The 16,463-nt window shown below is 47.0% G+C and overlaps 1 protein-coding gene across 4 annotated transcripts; it reads left to right on the top strand.

Moving 5' to 3' along the window:
• Positions 1-663: 663 nt before the first annotated feature.
• On the top strand, positions 664-14,571 carry Dph7 (diphthamide biosynthesis 7). Of its 4 annotated transcripts, none has more exons than XM_048347046.1 (9): positions 664-898; positions 1,393-1,526; positions 1,910-1,985; positions 4,089-4,186; positions 4,858-5,030; positions 11,534-11,603; positions 11,678-11,743; positions 11,978-12,150; positions 13,820-14,571. In XM_048347046.1, exons 1-9 carry the CDS (start codon positions 740-742, stop codon positions 14,182-14,184), a joined length of 1,314 nt encoding a protein of 437 aa, XP_048203003.1. In that variant the 5' UTR covers positions 664-739; the 3' UTR covers positions 14,185-14,571. The 4 variants fall into 4 exon arrangements, with proteins under 4 accessions (XP_048203003.1, XP_048202994.1, XP_048202986.1 ...); XM_048347037.1 differs by having other exon boundaries at positions 1,910-1,997; positions 4,092-4,186; XM_048347029.1 differs by having other exon boundaries at positions 1,910-1,997.
• Positions 14,572-16,463: the final 1,892 nt, after the last annotated feature.

Below are 16,463 nucleotides of genomic sequence, written 5' to 3'. Positions count from 1 at the left end.
CTCCCACTTTATTGGTGTCCTGGTGCTTGAACTCATGGCGTGGGCACTGTCCCTGAGCTTTTGAGTCAGAGCACCCCTTCTGCCTTTTTTTGAGTTGCTTATTGGAGAGTCTCCTGGACTTTCCTGCCAGGCTGACTTCCAACCCTGTTCCTCAGCTTTCAGCCTCCTGAGCTGCTAGCATCATTATAGGTGTGAGCCACCAGTACCCACCCAGCTTTTTTTTTTTTTTTTAAAGTTTATTGGAGATAATTGGGCTGGCTTGGGACCGTGATCATCAGAACTCAGCCTCCTGAGAAGTTAGGATTATAGGTGTGCCGTGCTCTTACTATAAAAACAAGTCATAAGTAGATGAGGGTACACTCACAAAGCCCATCTTGACCTCTGAAAACTCAATTTCTAAAGATGAAATCTTGGGGAGTGGGGAATACATGGTTTAAAATACGACGCGCGTGCGTGTAAAATCTGCTTTCCTCAAGACTTCTGGTGCACAGAAATTTTCTGCTTCTGATAAGGCTCTCTTAACTTGACTCGGCCCATCCCCCGCCGTCCACACCTGCAGCAGTCCCAGGACACTCTGGGGCGGGTGAGCTGGACACGTGGGGTCCGGAAGCAGGCCGCGATTGGGTGTTCAGAATGCTGATGCTGGCCGGAAGTCCCGCCCAGTTTCGGGAGGGAGGGCAGCGCAGCGTGTGGCGCGGGAGAGTGGGGGGCTAGAGCGAGGCTGTGTCTTTCCGGGTGGATGGCAGGCAGCCGCGTGCGGGCGCTGCAGGTCGTGGACACCGAATTCACTGCGGACACCGTGGAGTGGTGCCCTTTGGATGGCTGCCAGCGCCTGCTGGCCTGCGGCACCTACCAGCTATGCAGGCCGGAGGACTTGCCTGCGGGTCCTGAGAGCCAGGTTTGTGGTGGGCTGTGAGCGGGGACCTGGGAGGAATGGTGAGTTTAGCGGGCTTGGGAGGAGGGGTGGGGCGGGACTTAGGAAGGAGGCATGGGGGGCGGACCGGACAGGGAGTCCCAAGAAACATCCCGAGGTTGACGCAGTTGGGGTCTACAGTGATGGCAAAGGATGCCTCAGGACCAGGTCTGGCGTTGCCAGCGTCGGAACTAGGACTTGAACGCTGTCCCTGGAACTGCGGGCTCAGGCAGCTCTGCACCTTCCAAACAGTTCCCCTGGCCTTACCGGTCCTGGTGGAGCTTTCTACTCTGGGTACTGGAGAGCTCCCCTGCTCATTGATCACATGCCAGTAAGGAGACTCTGTTCTTAAGTTTAGGGCTTCTGTTTCTAAACACAGAACTCCCCTGACAGTCTTGGGCCACCTTTTTGTTTCCTAAATTTGCCCATCCCTAGGGTATCCAGGATCTATTAAGGTAATCAGAGACTATGTTTTGTAGGGTGGACTGGACCTTGACCAACCTCAAGTTCGTTTAGGTTGTCTCTACCTGTTTAGTTTTAATGAGGACAGCTCTGGGACGCCCCTGGTTGAGGTCCAAAGAAGAGAGACTTCTGCAATCCTGGACATGAAATGGTACGATTTTGGTAACTTCACTTCGGAATTTGCCATGAGCTTCTGTTCACTTAATCAGGGGAGCCTGATGCCTGAGGACCTTCAAGACACAGGAAATAACTGAACTCTGGATCACACTCTCTGCTGTCCCACCCATCTCTTGGCAGGCAGAAGGCACTTCACTTGGGCACAACATCTCCCTGGTCAATTTCCCAGCCTAAGGTCAAAATCAGTCTGGGAAGTGGTAAAAGAGCTCTGATTTTATAAGCTGGAGAACCCATTGTTTGGGAACAAAATCATGTCTTCTAACATGCTTTTGCAGCTGAGAAATAAGTAATAAATCACTTGCCTGCATGATACTCCTTTGAGCATCCTGTATCCTCATATGTGAGTTCTCTCCTCAGGTGCCACATCCGGGTGAGTGGCCATCCTCTTCTAGGAGTGGCAAATGCCAATGGATCTATAGAGTTGCTCCGCCTGGTAGGATCTGAGGTCAGTGATGATGGGCTAGGCTGCATGGTGGGAAAGAGACCTGAGTGGGGAGTGTTGGGGGTCGCAGGGAGTGTGCTTCTGTTCCTTAGAATGGTCTCTACAATAGTGGGCTGTGTCTTAAGAGTTCTAAAAAAGCATGATGTCTGTTTTAAACCATACAGGGTTCTGGTGAAAGGAGCTTGCTTCATTTATTCCAGAAAAAGGGCTGTCATAATAAGCTGCTATTGTCACCTCTTGATAGGTTTTAGGGTTCTATAGAAAAGTAGGGCAAGCATGACCTGAGTTGATGCTGGGGTTAAGAACAGTAGTGAATTCCCCAGGTGAAAATGTTATTTCTCTTGAGTATTGGGAGAATATATGTTTCCTATGTGATTACTCTCCCCCAAGTGTCATACAGTGATTCTCTACAATGCTTTTGCAAAACAGTCTTTTATTGTGGGAGAGAGGGAAACAGAACTCTTCTGTAGTGGAGTGACATCAACAGTCCACAGATCTTGTCCTAATAGGAGGCAGGGACACTCATAGAGGCCAGAGCATAGGTTCAGCAGGCATTGATTTATGGCACTTGAGAGCCTGTGTAGAAAGTGTCTTGCTTTAAGTTAGCTTTGTCCTAGAAATGGAGAAAGGAGTGTCTAAGGAAGATTGGACCCAAGGACCAGGTTTTAAGACAGGAGCACAAATGCCTAAGCAAGGACTTTGGTCCTTTCTCTGTCCTGCAGATGGAGTCAAGTGCTCTCTGGGTTGTTTAGGTAATAAAACTCCATGAATCCTTTTTTAAAAATTAATTTACTTGGGGCTGGGAATATGGCCTAGTGGCAAGAGAGCTTGCCTCGTATACATGAGGCCCTGGGTTCAATTCCTCAGCACCACATATACAGAAAATGGCCAGAAGTGGCGCTGTGGCTCAAGTGGCAGAGTGCTAGCCTTGAGCATAAAAGGAAGCCAGGGACAGTGCTCAGGCCTTGAGTCCAAGGCCCAGGACTGGCCAAAAAAAAAAAAAAATTAATTTACTTTATTGTTATTATAGAGGTGAAAGCTCTGTAAATCTGTAAGAGAAGTAGTGTGAGTGTGTATGTTTTGGTAGTAGGGCTTGATACACTTATAGTCTGAGCTTTTGAGTTCTTGCTTGGCATTTTCAAGAGGTAGCATTTTAATGGCTATTGTGGTTTTGGAAATGGAAAACAGATGTCCCCAACTCTGGGGACAGAATAAGTATGTCAAGATCCCTAGGGGTGGGGCTGGGAATATGGCCTAGTGGTAGTGCTCGCCTCGTATACGTGAAGCCCTGGGTTCCATTCCTCAGCACCACATATATAGAAAAAGCCAGAAGTGGCACTGTGGCTCAAGTGGTAGAGTGCTAGCCTTGAGCAAAAAGAAGCCAGGGACAGTGCTTAGGCCCTGAGTTCAAGCCCCAGGACTGGCAAAAAACCAAACCAAAACAAGATCCCTAGGGGCTCTGTCAGCAGCAGTGCTGGAGCCTGCAGGGGTAGTTGAAGATTGTAGGTGTACAGAGGCTAAGCTGAGAGCCTCTTTGCCCCAAGGTCATGTACATGACAGAGTCCTCAGGTGTGAGCTCCTGTACATCTTCAGATCCTACTCAATGTTTAGAACAGGGCAGGCGGTTTAGTGTTAGTCATTGGCAGACTGCTTGCCTAGCATGCACAAAAAAACAACAAAAAACCCAAACCCCAAACCAACCACACATGCCTGCCAGTTTCAGTAACTCAGAAGACTGAAGTGAGAGGAATTCTTTTTTTTTTTTTTTTTAGTTTATGCCTTTTATTAATTCATATACAATCACTTGTCTTCTGGTTTGTTGAAACAGTAAGTTTCTGGCCATTTTCTACATATGTGGTGCTGGGGAATCGAACCCAGGGCTTTGTGTATACGAGGCAAGCACTCTTGCCACTAGGCCATAGCCCTGAGAGAAATTCTTGAGCATGTAAATTCCAGACTGGCCTGGGTAGCACAGCCAGACCCTGTCTCTAAACAAACAAACAAAATAGCTTGCTAGTAGCTGCCACTCCTTGCTTGTGCCTAAAGTCACTGAGGGAACAGGTCTGCTTGGACAAGGAGTTTCATTCTCTCCAGCAGAAGAGCAGTTATATCCTACAGCCAATATCCAGCCTTGCCTTGGGGGAGCAGTGTTTGGCCTTGTCCCTGGATTGGTCCACTGGGAAATCTGGAAGGTAAGGAGACCAGGCTTGGTCAGGGGCCCTAAGGAACAGTTCTTGTTTCCACACCAGAGAGAATTACATCCTTCTTCTGCAAGCCTTAATTCCTTAAACTGGGACGGACTGTTACTAATCCTAACAGAAAATCCTAGCATATCACCATAAATGGTGATAATGTTTTCATCAAGAGAAGCTAACACTAATTTCTGTGATAAATTAAATGATAGTTTGGGCCTTTGGCACATAAATAGAGAAGCCTCTCACATATGAAGCATCTCTCCTAGGACATGTTTGGGAACAGGAGAGGGTAGTAAGACCTGAGTGTGGTGGCATACATGGTAATTCCAGCTTTTGGGAAGCCAAGGCAGGAGGATCGCAAGTTCCATGCTGCCTGTCTCACTATACTGACTATACACTGAGACTGGTCTCAAAAAAAGAGAAGGTGGGGACTAGGTATATGGCTCAAGTGGTAGAGTGCTTGCCGAGCATGCATGAAGCCCTGGGTTCGATTCCCCAGCACCACATAAACAGAAAGTCAAAAGTGGCGCTGTGGCCCAAATGGTAGAGTGCTAGCCTTGAGTAAAATGCTCAGGAACAGTGCCCAGGCTCTGAGACTGGTAGAAAGAGAGAGGGGTGTGTGTGATAAGTAGAGTTTAATAGGCTCTTCATTGGCTCCCTGTGTCTAGGGTCAGTGACCAGCCCTTGAAAATCATCAGCAGTGACTCCAAGGGGCAGCTGCACCTCCTGACGGTGAATGAAGCAGGATCTGAACTACACCGAGTAGCCTCATGGCAAGCCCATCACTTTGAGGCCTGGGTTGCTGCTTTCAATTATTGGCAAACGGAAATTGTATATTCAGGTCAGTATTCCTCTATTGGACATTGCCACAATTGTCTCCAGAGGAAGACCTACTTGTTTTGTGCTGGTACTGAAGCTTGAACTCAGGGCCTGTGCCCCTTCTCTGTTTTTTTTCTCCCCCCACTGGCATTTTAATACTTGAGCCATAGATCCAGTCTAGAATTTGGCTGACAAATTGGATATGAAGTTTCACAAACTTTTTTTTTCTAGGTTGGCTTTGGAACCTCAGTCCTCTAGATCTCAACCTCTGGGACTACTGCTGGGATTACAGGCATGAGCTGCTAGTGCCTGGCTTCAAAGGAAAATCTTTTTTGTTGGTTGGGGCATTGTACGGCCTAGGCACTAAGGGAGGAGTTTTGAGAGACAATGGGCAAGGCAGTACTTCTGGGTGACTCTCAGTGGAGTATGCGCCTCTGGGCCAGCAGCTTTGGCTGGAACTCTGTCCTCTTCAGGAAGTTACTACAGGCTCTCAGCAGAGCCGGTTGGAATGTGTAAGGACAAGTACCCTGCGGGACCACCCTGTGCCCATGATGCTTCTAGTGTGGAATCCTGACTTGCAGTCTGTCTACTGACTTAGTCATATTAGATTGCAAGTTTATGCCTTGTTGGATATAGCTTTTCTTCCAAAAGGAAAGGGAACATCAAAATAGATGAATTTCTTGGTCTTTTGAATGATTTGTACTTTGGGGATGCTGATGCGGAAATGAGAAATGGACATAACTGACAGTTTGGGCAGCTTTGCTCTCAAGTGGAGCTGGCTAGTGAGCCAGGCTTGGGCTCTGGACAGAAGAGCTGCCAAGTTCTGTCATTTCTGTCCTGGTTTGGCATAAAGAAATAATCTGTTGTGGGCTGGGAATATGGCCTAGTGGCAACAGTGCTTGTCTCCTGTACGTGAAGCCCTGGGTTCAATTCCTCAGTACCACATATATACAAAATGGCCAGAAGTGGCACTGTGGCTCAAGTGGCAGAGTGCTAGCCTTGAGCAAAAAAGAAGTCAGGGACAGTGCTCAGGCCCTGAGTTTAAGGCCCAGGACTGGCAAAAAAGAAAAGAAAAGAAAACAATCCCTCCCCTCAACACTAAAGTGGATAGAATCCAAAATAACAGGCTTCTAGTTCCGTGTGTGTGTGTGTGTGTGTGTGTCTGTGTGTCTGTGTGTGTGTGTCTGTGTGTGTGTGTGTCTGTGTCTGTCTGTGTCAGTGTGTGCTGGTCCTGGGGCTCATTGAACTCAGGGCCTGGGTGCTGTCCCTTAGTTTTTTCACTCAAGTCTGGCATGCTACCACTTGGGCCACAGCTTCACTTCTGGCTTTTTGGTGGTTAAATGGAGATAAGTCTCCCTAGTCTTCTCTGCCTGGGCTGGCTTCTAACCTCTGTCCTCAGCTCTCAGCCTCCTGAGCAGCTAGGATAACAGGTGTGAGTCATGAACAGCTAGCATTCCCACTTTTTGTTTTTGCTATGCTGGTGCTTGAACAGGACCTTTGAACTTCTTTGGATTGGCCCATGTCTCACCTGAAATGCAATCACATTTGGTTGGGCAGTCAAAACACTATGTGATCTTATCCCATTTTCCAGGCTCGTACACTCAGCTGCTCTTGCCAAGGTCTTTGTTGATTGCCATGGCTCTCAGTTCAGCAGACACTTAAACCTTTGTCTGGAGCTGCTTTTCAGCCCATTCAGCCAGCATGCCTCACCTCCCTTTCCTTGGCTCATTATGATACTCTCTGTCCCTTGGAATCCCTTCCTTCTACTTTGCTTGCCTTTTTCCCATTACCCAGAAATGTGTAGTTTTCCACTGACTTCTGTCTAGATGTTTGTGTTTTTTTGGTCATTCCTGGGCCTTGAACTCAGGGCCTGGGTGCTGTCCCTGAGCTTTTTTTGCCCAAGGCTTGCACTCTACCAGTTTGAGCCACAGCCTCACTTCCAGTTTCTAGTAGTTAGGTGGAGTTTTACAGACTTAACTGCCTGGGCTGGTTTTGGACCCCAGTCCTCAGATCTCAGCTTCCTGAGTAGCTAGGATTATAGCTGTGAGCCACTATTGCTTTCTGTTGTTATTTTCCTCACTCCAATTAGTGTATTCTAGAAACAACCATTTTTTTCTTTTATCTTTCTTGTGTGTGTGTGTGTGTGTGTGTGTGTGTGTGTGTGTGTGTGTGTGTGTGTAACTCAGAACTTGGGGTCTGTCCCTGGGCTTTTTTACTTAAGGTTAATGCTCTACCACTTGAGCCACAACTACTTCTGGCATTTTTATTTTGTTTTTGTTTTGGTGGTTAATTGGAGAGGACCTTCATAGATTTCCCTGCCTGCCTGGCTTCGCACAGCGATTCTCAGATCTCAGCCTCCTGAGTAACAAGGATTACAGGTGTGAGTCACCAATGCCAGGCTTGACCTATATCTTTTTATTTTATTTTATTTTGTTTTATTTATTTTATTTTTTTGCCAGTCCTGGGGACTGAACTCTGGGCCTGAGCACTGTCCCTGGCTTCTTTTTGCTCAGGGCTAGCACTCTACCACTTGAGCCACAGCGCCATTCTGGCTGTTTTCTATATATGTAGTGCTGGGGAATCGAACCCAGGGCTTCATTTATAGGAGCCAAGCACTCTTGCCACTGGGCCATATTCCCAGCCCCCCCCCTTTTTTTTTTTGCCAGTCCTGGGCTTGAACTCAGGGCCTGGGCACTATCTCTGAGCTTCTTTTGCTTGAGGCTAGCACTCTACCACTTGAACCACAGCACCACTTCCAGCTTTTTTTTTTTTTTTTGGCCAGTCCTGGGGCTTGAACTCAGGGCCTGAGCACTGTCCCTGGCTTCCTTTTTGCTCAAGGCTAGCACTCTGCCACTTGAGCCACAGCGCCACTTCTGGCCGTTTTCTATATATGTGGTGTTGGGGAATCGAACCCAGGGCTTCATGTATACGAGACGAGCTCTCTTGCCACTAGGCTATATTCCCAGCCCCATGCTTTTTTTGTTTTTATGTGGTACTGAGGAATTGAACCCAGGGCTTCACGCATGCTAGGCAAGCAATGTACCACTAAGCCACATTCCCAGCCCAGGCCTTGCGTTGTATAGGCAGAGTCTCTGCTTATTTGAGTAATGCCTCTGGCTCCCTGTCATTGTTCATATGGCATCCTCCTCTCATCCTAATTATTAGTGTTTCCCCCCCTCCCCTCCCTCCCTCCCATCATAGGGGCTTGAACTTGGGGTCTGGGCACTGTCCCTGACCTTTTCTGCTCAAGGCTAGCACTGTACCACTTTGAGCCACAGCTCCACTTCTGGTTTTCTGGTAGTTAGCTGGAGATAAGAGTTACATGGACTTTCCTGCCCAGGCTGGCTTCAAACTAGGATTCTCAGATCTCAGCCTCTTTAGTAGCTAGGATTATAGGCATGAGCCACCATAACCCACTATGATTATGAATTTAATGCTTACTATTTTCCCCCTGAGGCATGGTTCTTTCCTTATCTATGTTGTGTGCTATCAGCCCCTTGAATGATCTCAGTATTGGTTTTGCCTTGAGTTATAGCAAATTCAAATCGAGTTTGTGGTAGGGCAGTGTTGTGAATACCTCAGAACTAATCCATTCATTCAGCAAGTACTTTCCAAGTGTTGTGTTTTTTTTTGTTTGTTTGTTTTTTGCCAGTCCTGGGCCTTGGACTCAGGGCCTGAGCACTGTCCCTGGCTTCTTTTTGCTCAAGGGTAGTACTCTGCCACTTGAGCCACAGCGCCACTTCTGGCCACATATATATATGGTGCTGGGGAATTGAACCCAGGGCTTCATGTATATGAGGCAAGCACTCTTGCCACTAGGCCATATTCCCTTTCCAAGTGTTTTGTGTTAAATTCTGTTCTAGGTGATAGGGATAGATCAATGAAGAAACACATTCCTGTTTTCTTATACTGAATCGAGGGAGATGGAAAATAAATTTGAAGCATAATGTATAATGAGGAAATTTCACAGTATGTCAGAAGTGACAGTGGTTTGGAAAGAGGATAGAAGAGCTATGCTGGGGTAGGTATGGTGATTGCCTTTTGGCAGTGCCAGGCTGGTGGGCAGCATCCACATAGCACAAGTGGGTCTGGTCAGGTAGCAGGGCAGCTAACATGTTCAGGGAATTGAAGGGGTTGAGGTCAGAGGCAACAGGATCAGGTCCCAGGTTACAGGAAGGACTCTGGCTTCTATTCACAGTGAAAATGAGTTATTTCAGGATATTAAGCAGAGAGTGATGTTTTCTAACATATATGGAACTCAGAGTCTTGTACTTGCTAGGCAAGCACTCTACTACTTTAGCCATACCCCCAGCTTTAGTTATTTTTCCAATAGGGTCTCATGTGTTTACCTGGGGCTGGCCTCAGACTGCAGTCCTCCCACTATGTTTCCCATGTAGTTGGAATCATAGCTGCATCCCACCATGTCCAACTTGTTAGTTGAGATGAAGTCTCACTACTAACTTTTTGCCCAAGCTGGCTTCGAACTATTCATTATCTTCCTGATCTCCAACTCCCAAGTAGCTGTTACAGGGGTCCATAGTGTATCTTCAGTAAATACCTATTGAATGGGTAGATAGGGGTAGAAGTTAGATGGATGGATGGTAGTGGGTGATGGATGAATGATGGATAGGTGGATGGAAGATGGTAGATAATAGATGGTGGTTGAGTAGATAGGTGATTGTGGTTGGTAGTGAAGTAGAGAGTCTTTTCCTTTGTTCTTTTAGCCTCCATGTGGGCCCTTCTCTAAAGTCTCTCTTTTTTAAAAAAATTAATTAAATGTTGTTGACAAGGTGTTGTGCAAAAGGGGTACAGTTACATAATAGGGCAGTGAGTACATTTCTTGTGATATCTTACACCTTCGTTTTTCTTTCCCTTCCCTAGATCAGGTAGGCATATATACAATACCCAGTGTACCAAAATCATATACCATAGCCACGTGGCATATGCCAAAGGAAATTCACCAAGAACTTTAAATATAACGTCAACAATAGAGTTTGCTTTTCCTTCTCTTATATGATCATATATACATAGCTGTTGCGCTATTGTGGTCCACTGAGAGATCTATTTTAGACCTTTTATGTTTAGTAGTTGTTTGGTTTTAGATACATAATGTAAGGTCGCTGACCTAAACCTGTGGAAATACCATTTGACAAGAAGTTTTTTGTTTCACAGATCTGGTCTCTACTGTGTCCCCCCCACCCCCCCTAACAGTCATATATTGAGACCATGCCCCTTTGTTCTCTGTATTCTAGGCTTGTCTCGCTCAACATTATTTGTTCAAGTTCTGACCATTTCCCTGCGAATACCAATATTTTATCATTTCTAATCGCTATGTAGTATTCCATTGTGTATAGGTACCACATTCTTTGGATCCATTCATCTGTAGAGGGGCATCTAGGTTGTTTCCATATTTTGGCTATTGTGAATTTTGCAGCGATAAACGTGGATGGGCAGATGTCTTTTTGATATCTTGAGACCTGTTGTACAAGATAGATGCCTAGGAGTGGTATGGCTGGGTCATAGGGTATGTCTATGCCGAGCTTTTTGAGGAACCCCCCACACTGTTCTCCAAAGTGGTTGTACTAATTTGCACTCCCACCAACAGTGGAGAAGGGTTCCTCTTTCCCCGCATTAAAATCTCTCTTTTTTTCCCTTTTTTTTTTGTTGGTCATGGGACTTGAACTCAGGGCCTGGGCATGCCTTGAGCTCTTTTGCTGAAATCTAGTGCTCTACCATTTTGTGCCACAGCTCCACTTCTGGTTTTCTGGTGGTTAATTGGAGGTCAGAGTCTCACAGAATTTCCCACTCAGTCTGGCTTTGAACTGTAATCCCCAGATCTGAGCCTCCTGAGTAGCTAGGATTGTATACAGGCATGAGCCTTTATGAAGCCTTTATCTTTCCTTTTTTTCTCAAGCCTTTCTTCTCCCAGCAGGATACCACCATTTACCCTATGTCTTGCTGTTGCATTTCTTCCAAGACTGGTTGTTGATCAGGATACCAAGTACTCAATTAGTGACTATCCTTCAGTTCTTCTAAAATGAATATGGGGGTCTTTTTTATTTTAAGGCTATAAGGGGTATACTTTGTTTATAGCCCATTGGAGTGTTTTCAAGCTTCCAGAACCTTCTGGAGTTCTCATGTCTACTGCTTCCTTTATGTTGTTCCTGGGCAGGGATGTTGGATATGGCCACTCTGGCTCTGGGCAGTTGAGGCTCCGTTTCTGGAGCCCTTTGAAGGCAGCATGGCCAGGTTTGACCTGCAGTCTCTATCATTTATTAGGGAGTCCGATGCCTGACCACTTCCAGTTATTCCCTTTTTCTTACTGCAGGCACAGCCATAGCCCATCGATTTCCCTTTCTCCCTAAGCCCTCCTCAGCCTGAAGACAGGGCGCAGTAGTGACCTTTCCTGGTGTTCTTTCTAGAGCTTTTCTGCTCAGTAGCAAACTGAAAGCATGTGGGACATGCTGAGAAATGCCATTGCTGTCATCAGTGCCACTGGTGATGGGCTTCTCTGTGTCCATACAGGGGGGGATGATGGTCTTCTCAAAGTCTGGGACACCAGGACTTCTGGCACATCTGTCTTTACCAGCAAGAGGTATTTGGCTTGGGTTTGGCCCTCCTGGTTCCCTCCCCAGTACTTTGCCCTCAGATGCCACCCTTTGCCTGCAGACACTCCATGGGTGTATGTAGCATCCAGAGCAACCCCCATAAGGAGCATATTCTGGCTACAGGAAGGTGAGTCCTATAAGTCTTCATTCTCCAGTACTTCTATCTTGCCACTTTCTCTCCATGGGGATTCTGATGGTCTGTTTGTAGCTCTCAACCCATAGTGCAGGTAGCTGGGTCTGAAAAGGGGCCCATGTCTGCAAGCGTGAGTAGGATGGATTCCTGGGAGGTGTTCCCTGCCGCTGACGGGCCTTGAGGAAGTGAGCACTGACTCTTCTGCATACCACTGGTTGGATGTTCCAGCTATGATGAGCACATTCTACTGTGGGACACTCGGAACATGACTCAGCCGTTTGCTGACAGGCCTGTGCAGGGCGGGGTGTGGAGGCTCAAGTGGCACCCAGTGCACCACTACCTTCTTCTGGCAGCCTGCATGCACAGTGGCTTCAAGATCCTCAACTGCCAGAGGGCCGTAGGTGAGTAGGGGTGCACAGCAGGTCTCTAGGCAAGAAGTCTGCCCAACCTCCAAGCACTTACAGGCCACACCCAGACCTTGCCTCTGCCTTTGACTGTGTCAGAGCCAGACCTCACTTTTAAAAAAACTACTGTCTTAGCCAGGTATAGGTGGCTCACACCTATAATCCTAGCTACTGAGAAGGCTGGGAACTGAAGATGATGATTTGAAGCCAAGTGGGACAGGAAAGTCCATAAGACTTATCTCAAGTGGTAGAGTACTAGACTCCTGAGCAGCTAGGATTGCAGGTATAAGTCACTGGCAGCAGTGACCTTTTAAAAACCACCATCATGTGTGCCGACTCCTCCAGTGGCTTCTTGAATCATTTAAATACAAATCTCAGCCAGGTATCTGCTTATGCCCGTAATCATCAGGAGGCTATACAACTCATGAGACTGAGAGCTATAGAATCACAGTTGAAGCCAACCTGGGTAGGAAAGTCTGTTGACTCTTGTCTCCAAAATAACCAGCAAAAAGCAGGGCTAGGGGCATGGCTTAAGTAGTAGAGAGCCAACTGAGTCAGCAAGCTTAGCAAGCACAAAGTCTCAAGTGCCACCATACCTCAGTTCCAACAAAAACTCCTCAGTTCTGAGCATCTGTGGGATTTAGCCTGGTCTTACGAATGGCTGCACCTTTACCTTGCTTCTTGTACATGCACACAACCCTTCTTACTTGAAGCCCGGATACTGCTAGTAGCAGTAGTCTTCTAAGCAAGCAAGCATCACAGCTCATTTCCTCCTCAATCCTGAACTGTTCTTTTTTTTTTTTTTTTTTACTAAGTTTTATTTTCTTTTTTCTTTTTTTTTTTGGCCAGTCCTGGGCCTTGGACTCAGGGGCTGAGCACTGTCCCTGGCTTCCTTTTGCTCAAGGCTAGCACTCTGCCACTTGAGCCACAGCGCCACTTCTGGCCTTTTTCTGTATATGTGGTGCTGGGGAATCGAACCCAGGGCTTCATGTATACGAGGTGAGCACTCTTGCCACTAGGCCATATCCCCAGCCCCCTGAACTGTTCTTGTCCAGCTGTGTCCTGCCCAGGTTTGGCCACACAGGTTACAGTGCCATGTTGTGGCTATGCACTGTTGGAATGCTATGCAGGCTTCTTTCTGGCCCTGCCACCACCCTCCAAACTGCATTTGGAACTTGCTGGCAATAAACTTACTGCAATCTTCCTCAGGACATAGGGAACTGTATGCTTTGAACCATCCAACCTTGAGGCACTCACTGTCCACTGCAGCCAGGCCCGCCAGCTCACAAGCTCCATGGCCTTGGCCTCTACCACACACATGCTATCTTTTCTTTGGTTCTGGTAGCTTCCTATCGGGCTGACTCCTTTTTTCTCTAGCTTCAAATCTGGAGGTATATCTTCCTCTGAAGATTTTGCCAAGTTTTCCAGCTTAGAGAAATATTCCCCACATTTGTTTCTACAGCTCTAGCTTTTGTCCTGAGGTATACATTGTGAGACACATGTATGGTTTCTTCTCTGCCCACATGTCCTTGTCCTAGTGATTCTTCTGCAGATGTGCTAGCTGCCCAGTGAACATTTTTTTTTTTAATGGAGTCTCCCTTTGGAGGTGGATGGAGGCCATCATTGGGAATGGTTGTTGTGTTTCTTTTTATGTCTCTTGCTCCAGAGGAGAAGCAGGAAGTGACAGTGTTGGTGTCTCACACGTTGCCCAATTCACTGGTGTATGGGGCTGACTGGTCCTCGCTCCTCCAACCCACGCAGCCCAAACTCTGCACCTTTCCACCATGCGACATGGGCACCAGAATGGCAGACCAGGCCTACAGCCGGGTTGCAAGTGGACTACTAACACCCTCCTTTGAACGAAGAGTGGACACAGTAGACCAAAGTGGCAGTGGCTGCCAGCAGCACACTGCTTCCAGGATTTTTGACTTGGACCTCTACCCCGAAGGGGAAAATTTTGACATCCACCTCCTGGCCACTTGCTCCTTTTATGATCATGTTCTCCACCTCTGGAAGTGGGAGGTGAGCTGAGTCTGAGGTACAAAGACTCTTCCCAGCTATACTGCCTGGCTTGGTGCCAGCCCTTCCTGCTGGGCCTTTGGGAATGGACTTTAATTGTACCTGGCAGTGGAATGGTATTTCCCAACCATGTAACTGTCATATTTGTAAGGTATATTTTGACTTTCAGCCCCTCATGTGTTTAAGCAACTGTTTGTATTAAATTCTTTTTATTTGTAACATGAAAAATAATTGTTGTAGTTTGGGGGGGGGGTGCTGGAGTTTCTTTGGTATTGGGAATGGAGTCTAGGGCTTCAAGCATGATAGGTAAAAATGCTCTGCCACTGAGCTACACTCCTATCCCTAAAGTAATTTAAAAAAGGACAAGATCCTTCATGTGTAGAATAAAAGGAGGTGCATACCTATTCTAGTCACTTTGTGTGTGTTGGTACTTGGGATCTCACTGGGTTTTTTCACTCCTGGCTAGCACTTTTATCACTTGAGCCACACCTTCAGTTCCTGCTTTTTGCTGGTTAATTACAGATTTGTCAGTCTGTTTCTCCCAACCTCAACCCTCAGCCTCCTGAGTAGCTAGGATTTCAAGGCACGAATCACAGATGCCTGTTTTATCCTACTGTTCAATCTGTCAGATCTTCAGCAGGACACAGACATTTAGAAAACATGCAGTTCTAGCCCCTTCCTTTCTTGTTTCCCTTTCTGTGTAGGAGTTTAAATCCCAAGCCTAGCACATGGTAGTGCTCTACCGGCACCGGCACCCCTCCCACCCCAGTCTTGTTTCATGATACCAACCAAACATGCTAACATAGGTCAGATCGTCTACAACACAGTTTTCTGCTAAAATGACAATTTTCTACCTAGTGGCCCACTTATTTTAAATTATATCCTTGTAAATCTATCCTCTACATTTTGTATGAGGGACAAAGTTAAGGGTCAGCTAAGCATGAATTCCAACACCCATTTGAGGGACGGAGAAATAGGCATAGATTAGGTATGAAAGTACCAACTGCCTGTGCAGCCTCTCTTTCTTGCCAGTACTGATGATTCAGTTCAGAGCCTTAAGCTTACTAGGTTTGCATGTTCCTTGGACTAGTACTCTGATTATGCCACACCTCCAGCCTGACTTTTTGTTATTTTGGAGATGGAGTCTAGCAGCCTTTATGTTTGGAACTGCTCTGAACCACAACCCTCCAGATTTAGCCAAGGAAGCCTGAGGCCCTGATTTCAAGCCCTGATACTCCCCCCTCCTCCCCTCCCCTCAACCCCCCCCCCCACCAAAACAAACACATTTCCCTGATGGGTACTGATAGCTCAAGCCTGTAATTCTAGCTATTCAGGAGGCTGAGATCTGAGGATCCTGGTTCAAAGCCAGTCTAGGCAGAAAAAAAGTCCACGACACTCTTATCTCCAATGAACCACAGAAAAAGCCAGAAGTGGCGTTGTGGTTGCACTACCCTTGAGCAAAAGGAGCTCAGGGAAGGCACCCTGGCCGAGAGTTCAAGTTTCAGGACACACAAAACATTTCCCTTTCACCTGGCCAAAAGCACCTGCTGTTGAAGGCAAGCACTCTTGCCACTAGGCCATATTCCCAGCCCAGCACCTGCTGTTTGAAATAGGCTGTTGCTTTTTTTTTTTCTCTTCTTTTTGCCAGTCCTGGGCTTGAAATCAGGGCCCGGGCACCATCCCTAAGCATCTTTTGCCCAAGGCTATGGGTCTACCACTTGAGCCATGGAACCACTTCCAGCTTCTTCTGAGTAGTTTATTGGAGATCCTAGCATGCATGGAGCCCTGGGTTTGATTGCTTAGCACCACATAAACAGAAAAGGCTGGAAGTGGTGCTGTGGCTCCTGGTTGAATGCTAGCCTTGAGCCAAAAAGAAAAAAAAAGTCTCATTTTCCTGTTCTGGCTGGCTTCCAACAGAGATCCTCAGATCTTGGCCTCCTGAGTAGCTAGGATTATAGGTGTGAGCCATTGACACCTGGCTGATTGTTTCTTTGAAATGTCAACTATTGACTGGTTTGTGTGCTTACCAGTAGCATGCTCCCAGACTTGACTTCCAGAGCTGTGTAAGCTAGGCAAGTGCTTTGCCACATGAGCCACACTCAAGCCTTTTTGCTTTGGTTATTACTGTTTTTTGCCAGTTCTGGAGCTTTAAACCAAGGCCTGTCCCTGGGCTTCTTTTGCTCAAAGCTTTGGCTCTACTACGTGAGCCAAAGCGCCATTTTTGGCTTTTTCTGTGTATGTGCTACTGAGAAATCGAACCCAGGGCTTCATGCATGCTAGGCAAGCACTCT

This window comes from Perognathus longimembris, chromosome 1, assembly GCF_023159225.1.
Source record: "Perognathus longimembris pacificus isolate PPM17 chromosome 1, ASM2315922v1, whole genome shotgun sequence".
NCBI classification, from domain to species: domain Eukaryota; kingdom Metazoa; phylum Chordata; class Mammalia; order Rodentia; family Heteromyidae; genus Perognathus; species Perognathus longimembris.
This window is presented reverse-complemented; position numbering and strand designations above follow the sequence as displayed.

Excerpts from the sequence above, each read along its gene's own strand:
- Dph7 (XM_048347029.1), top strand. The coding sequence starts at position 740 with ATGGCAGGCAGCCGCGTGCGGGCGCTGCAGGTCGTGGACACCGAATTC. Across the intron at positions 1,998-4,088 it reads TCCGCCTGGTAGGATCTGAG|CAGAAGAGCAGTTATATCCT; the intron begins GTCAGTGATGAT and ends CATTCTCTCCAG. Across the intron at positions 12,151-13,819 it reads CAACTGCCAGAGGGCCGTAG|AGGAGAAGCAGGAAGTGACA; the intron begins GTGAGTAGGGGT and ends CTCTTGCTCCAG.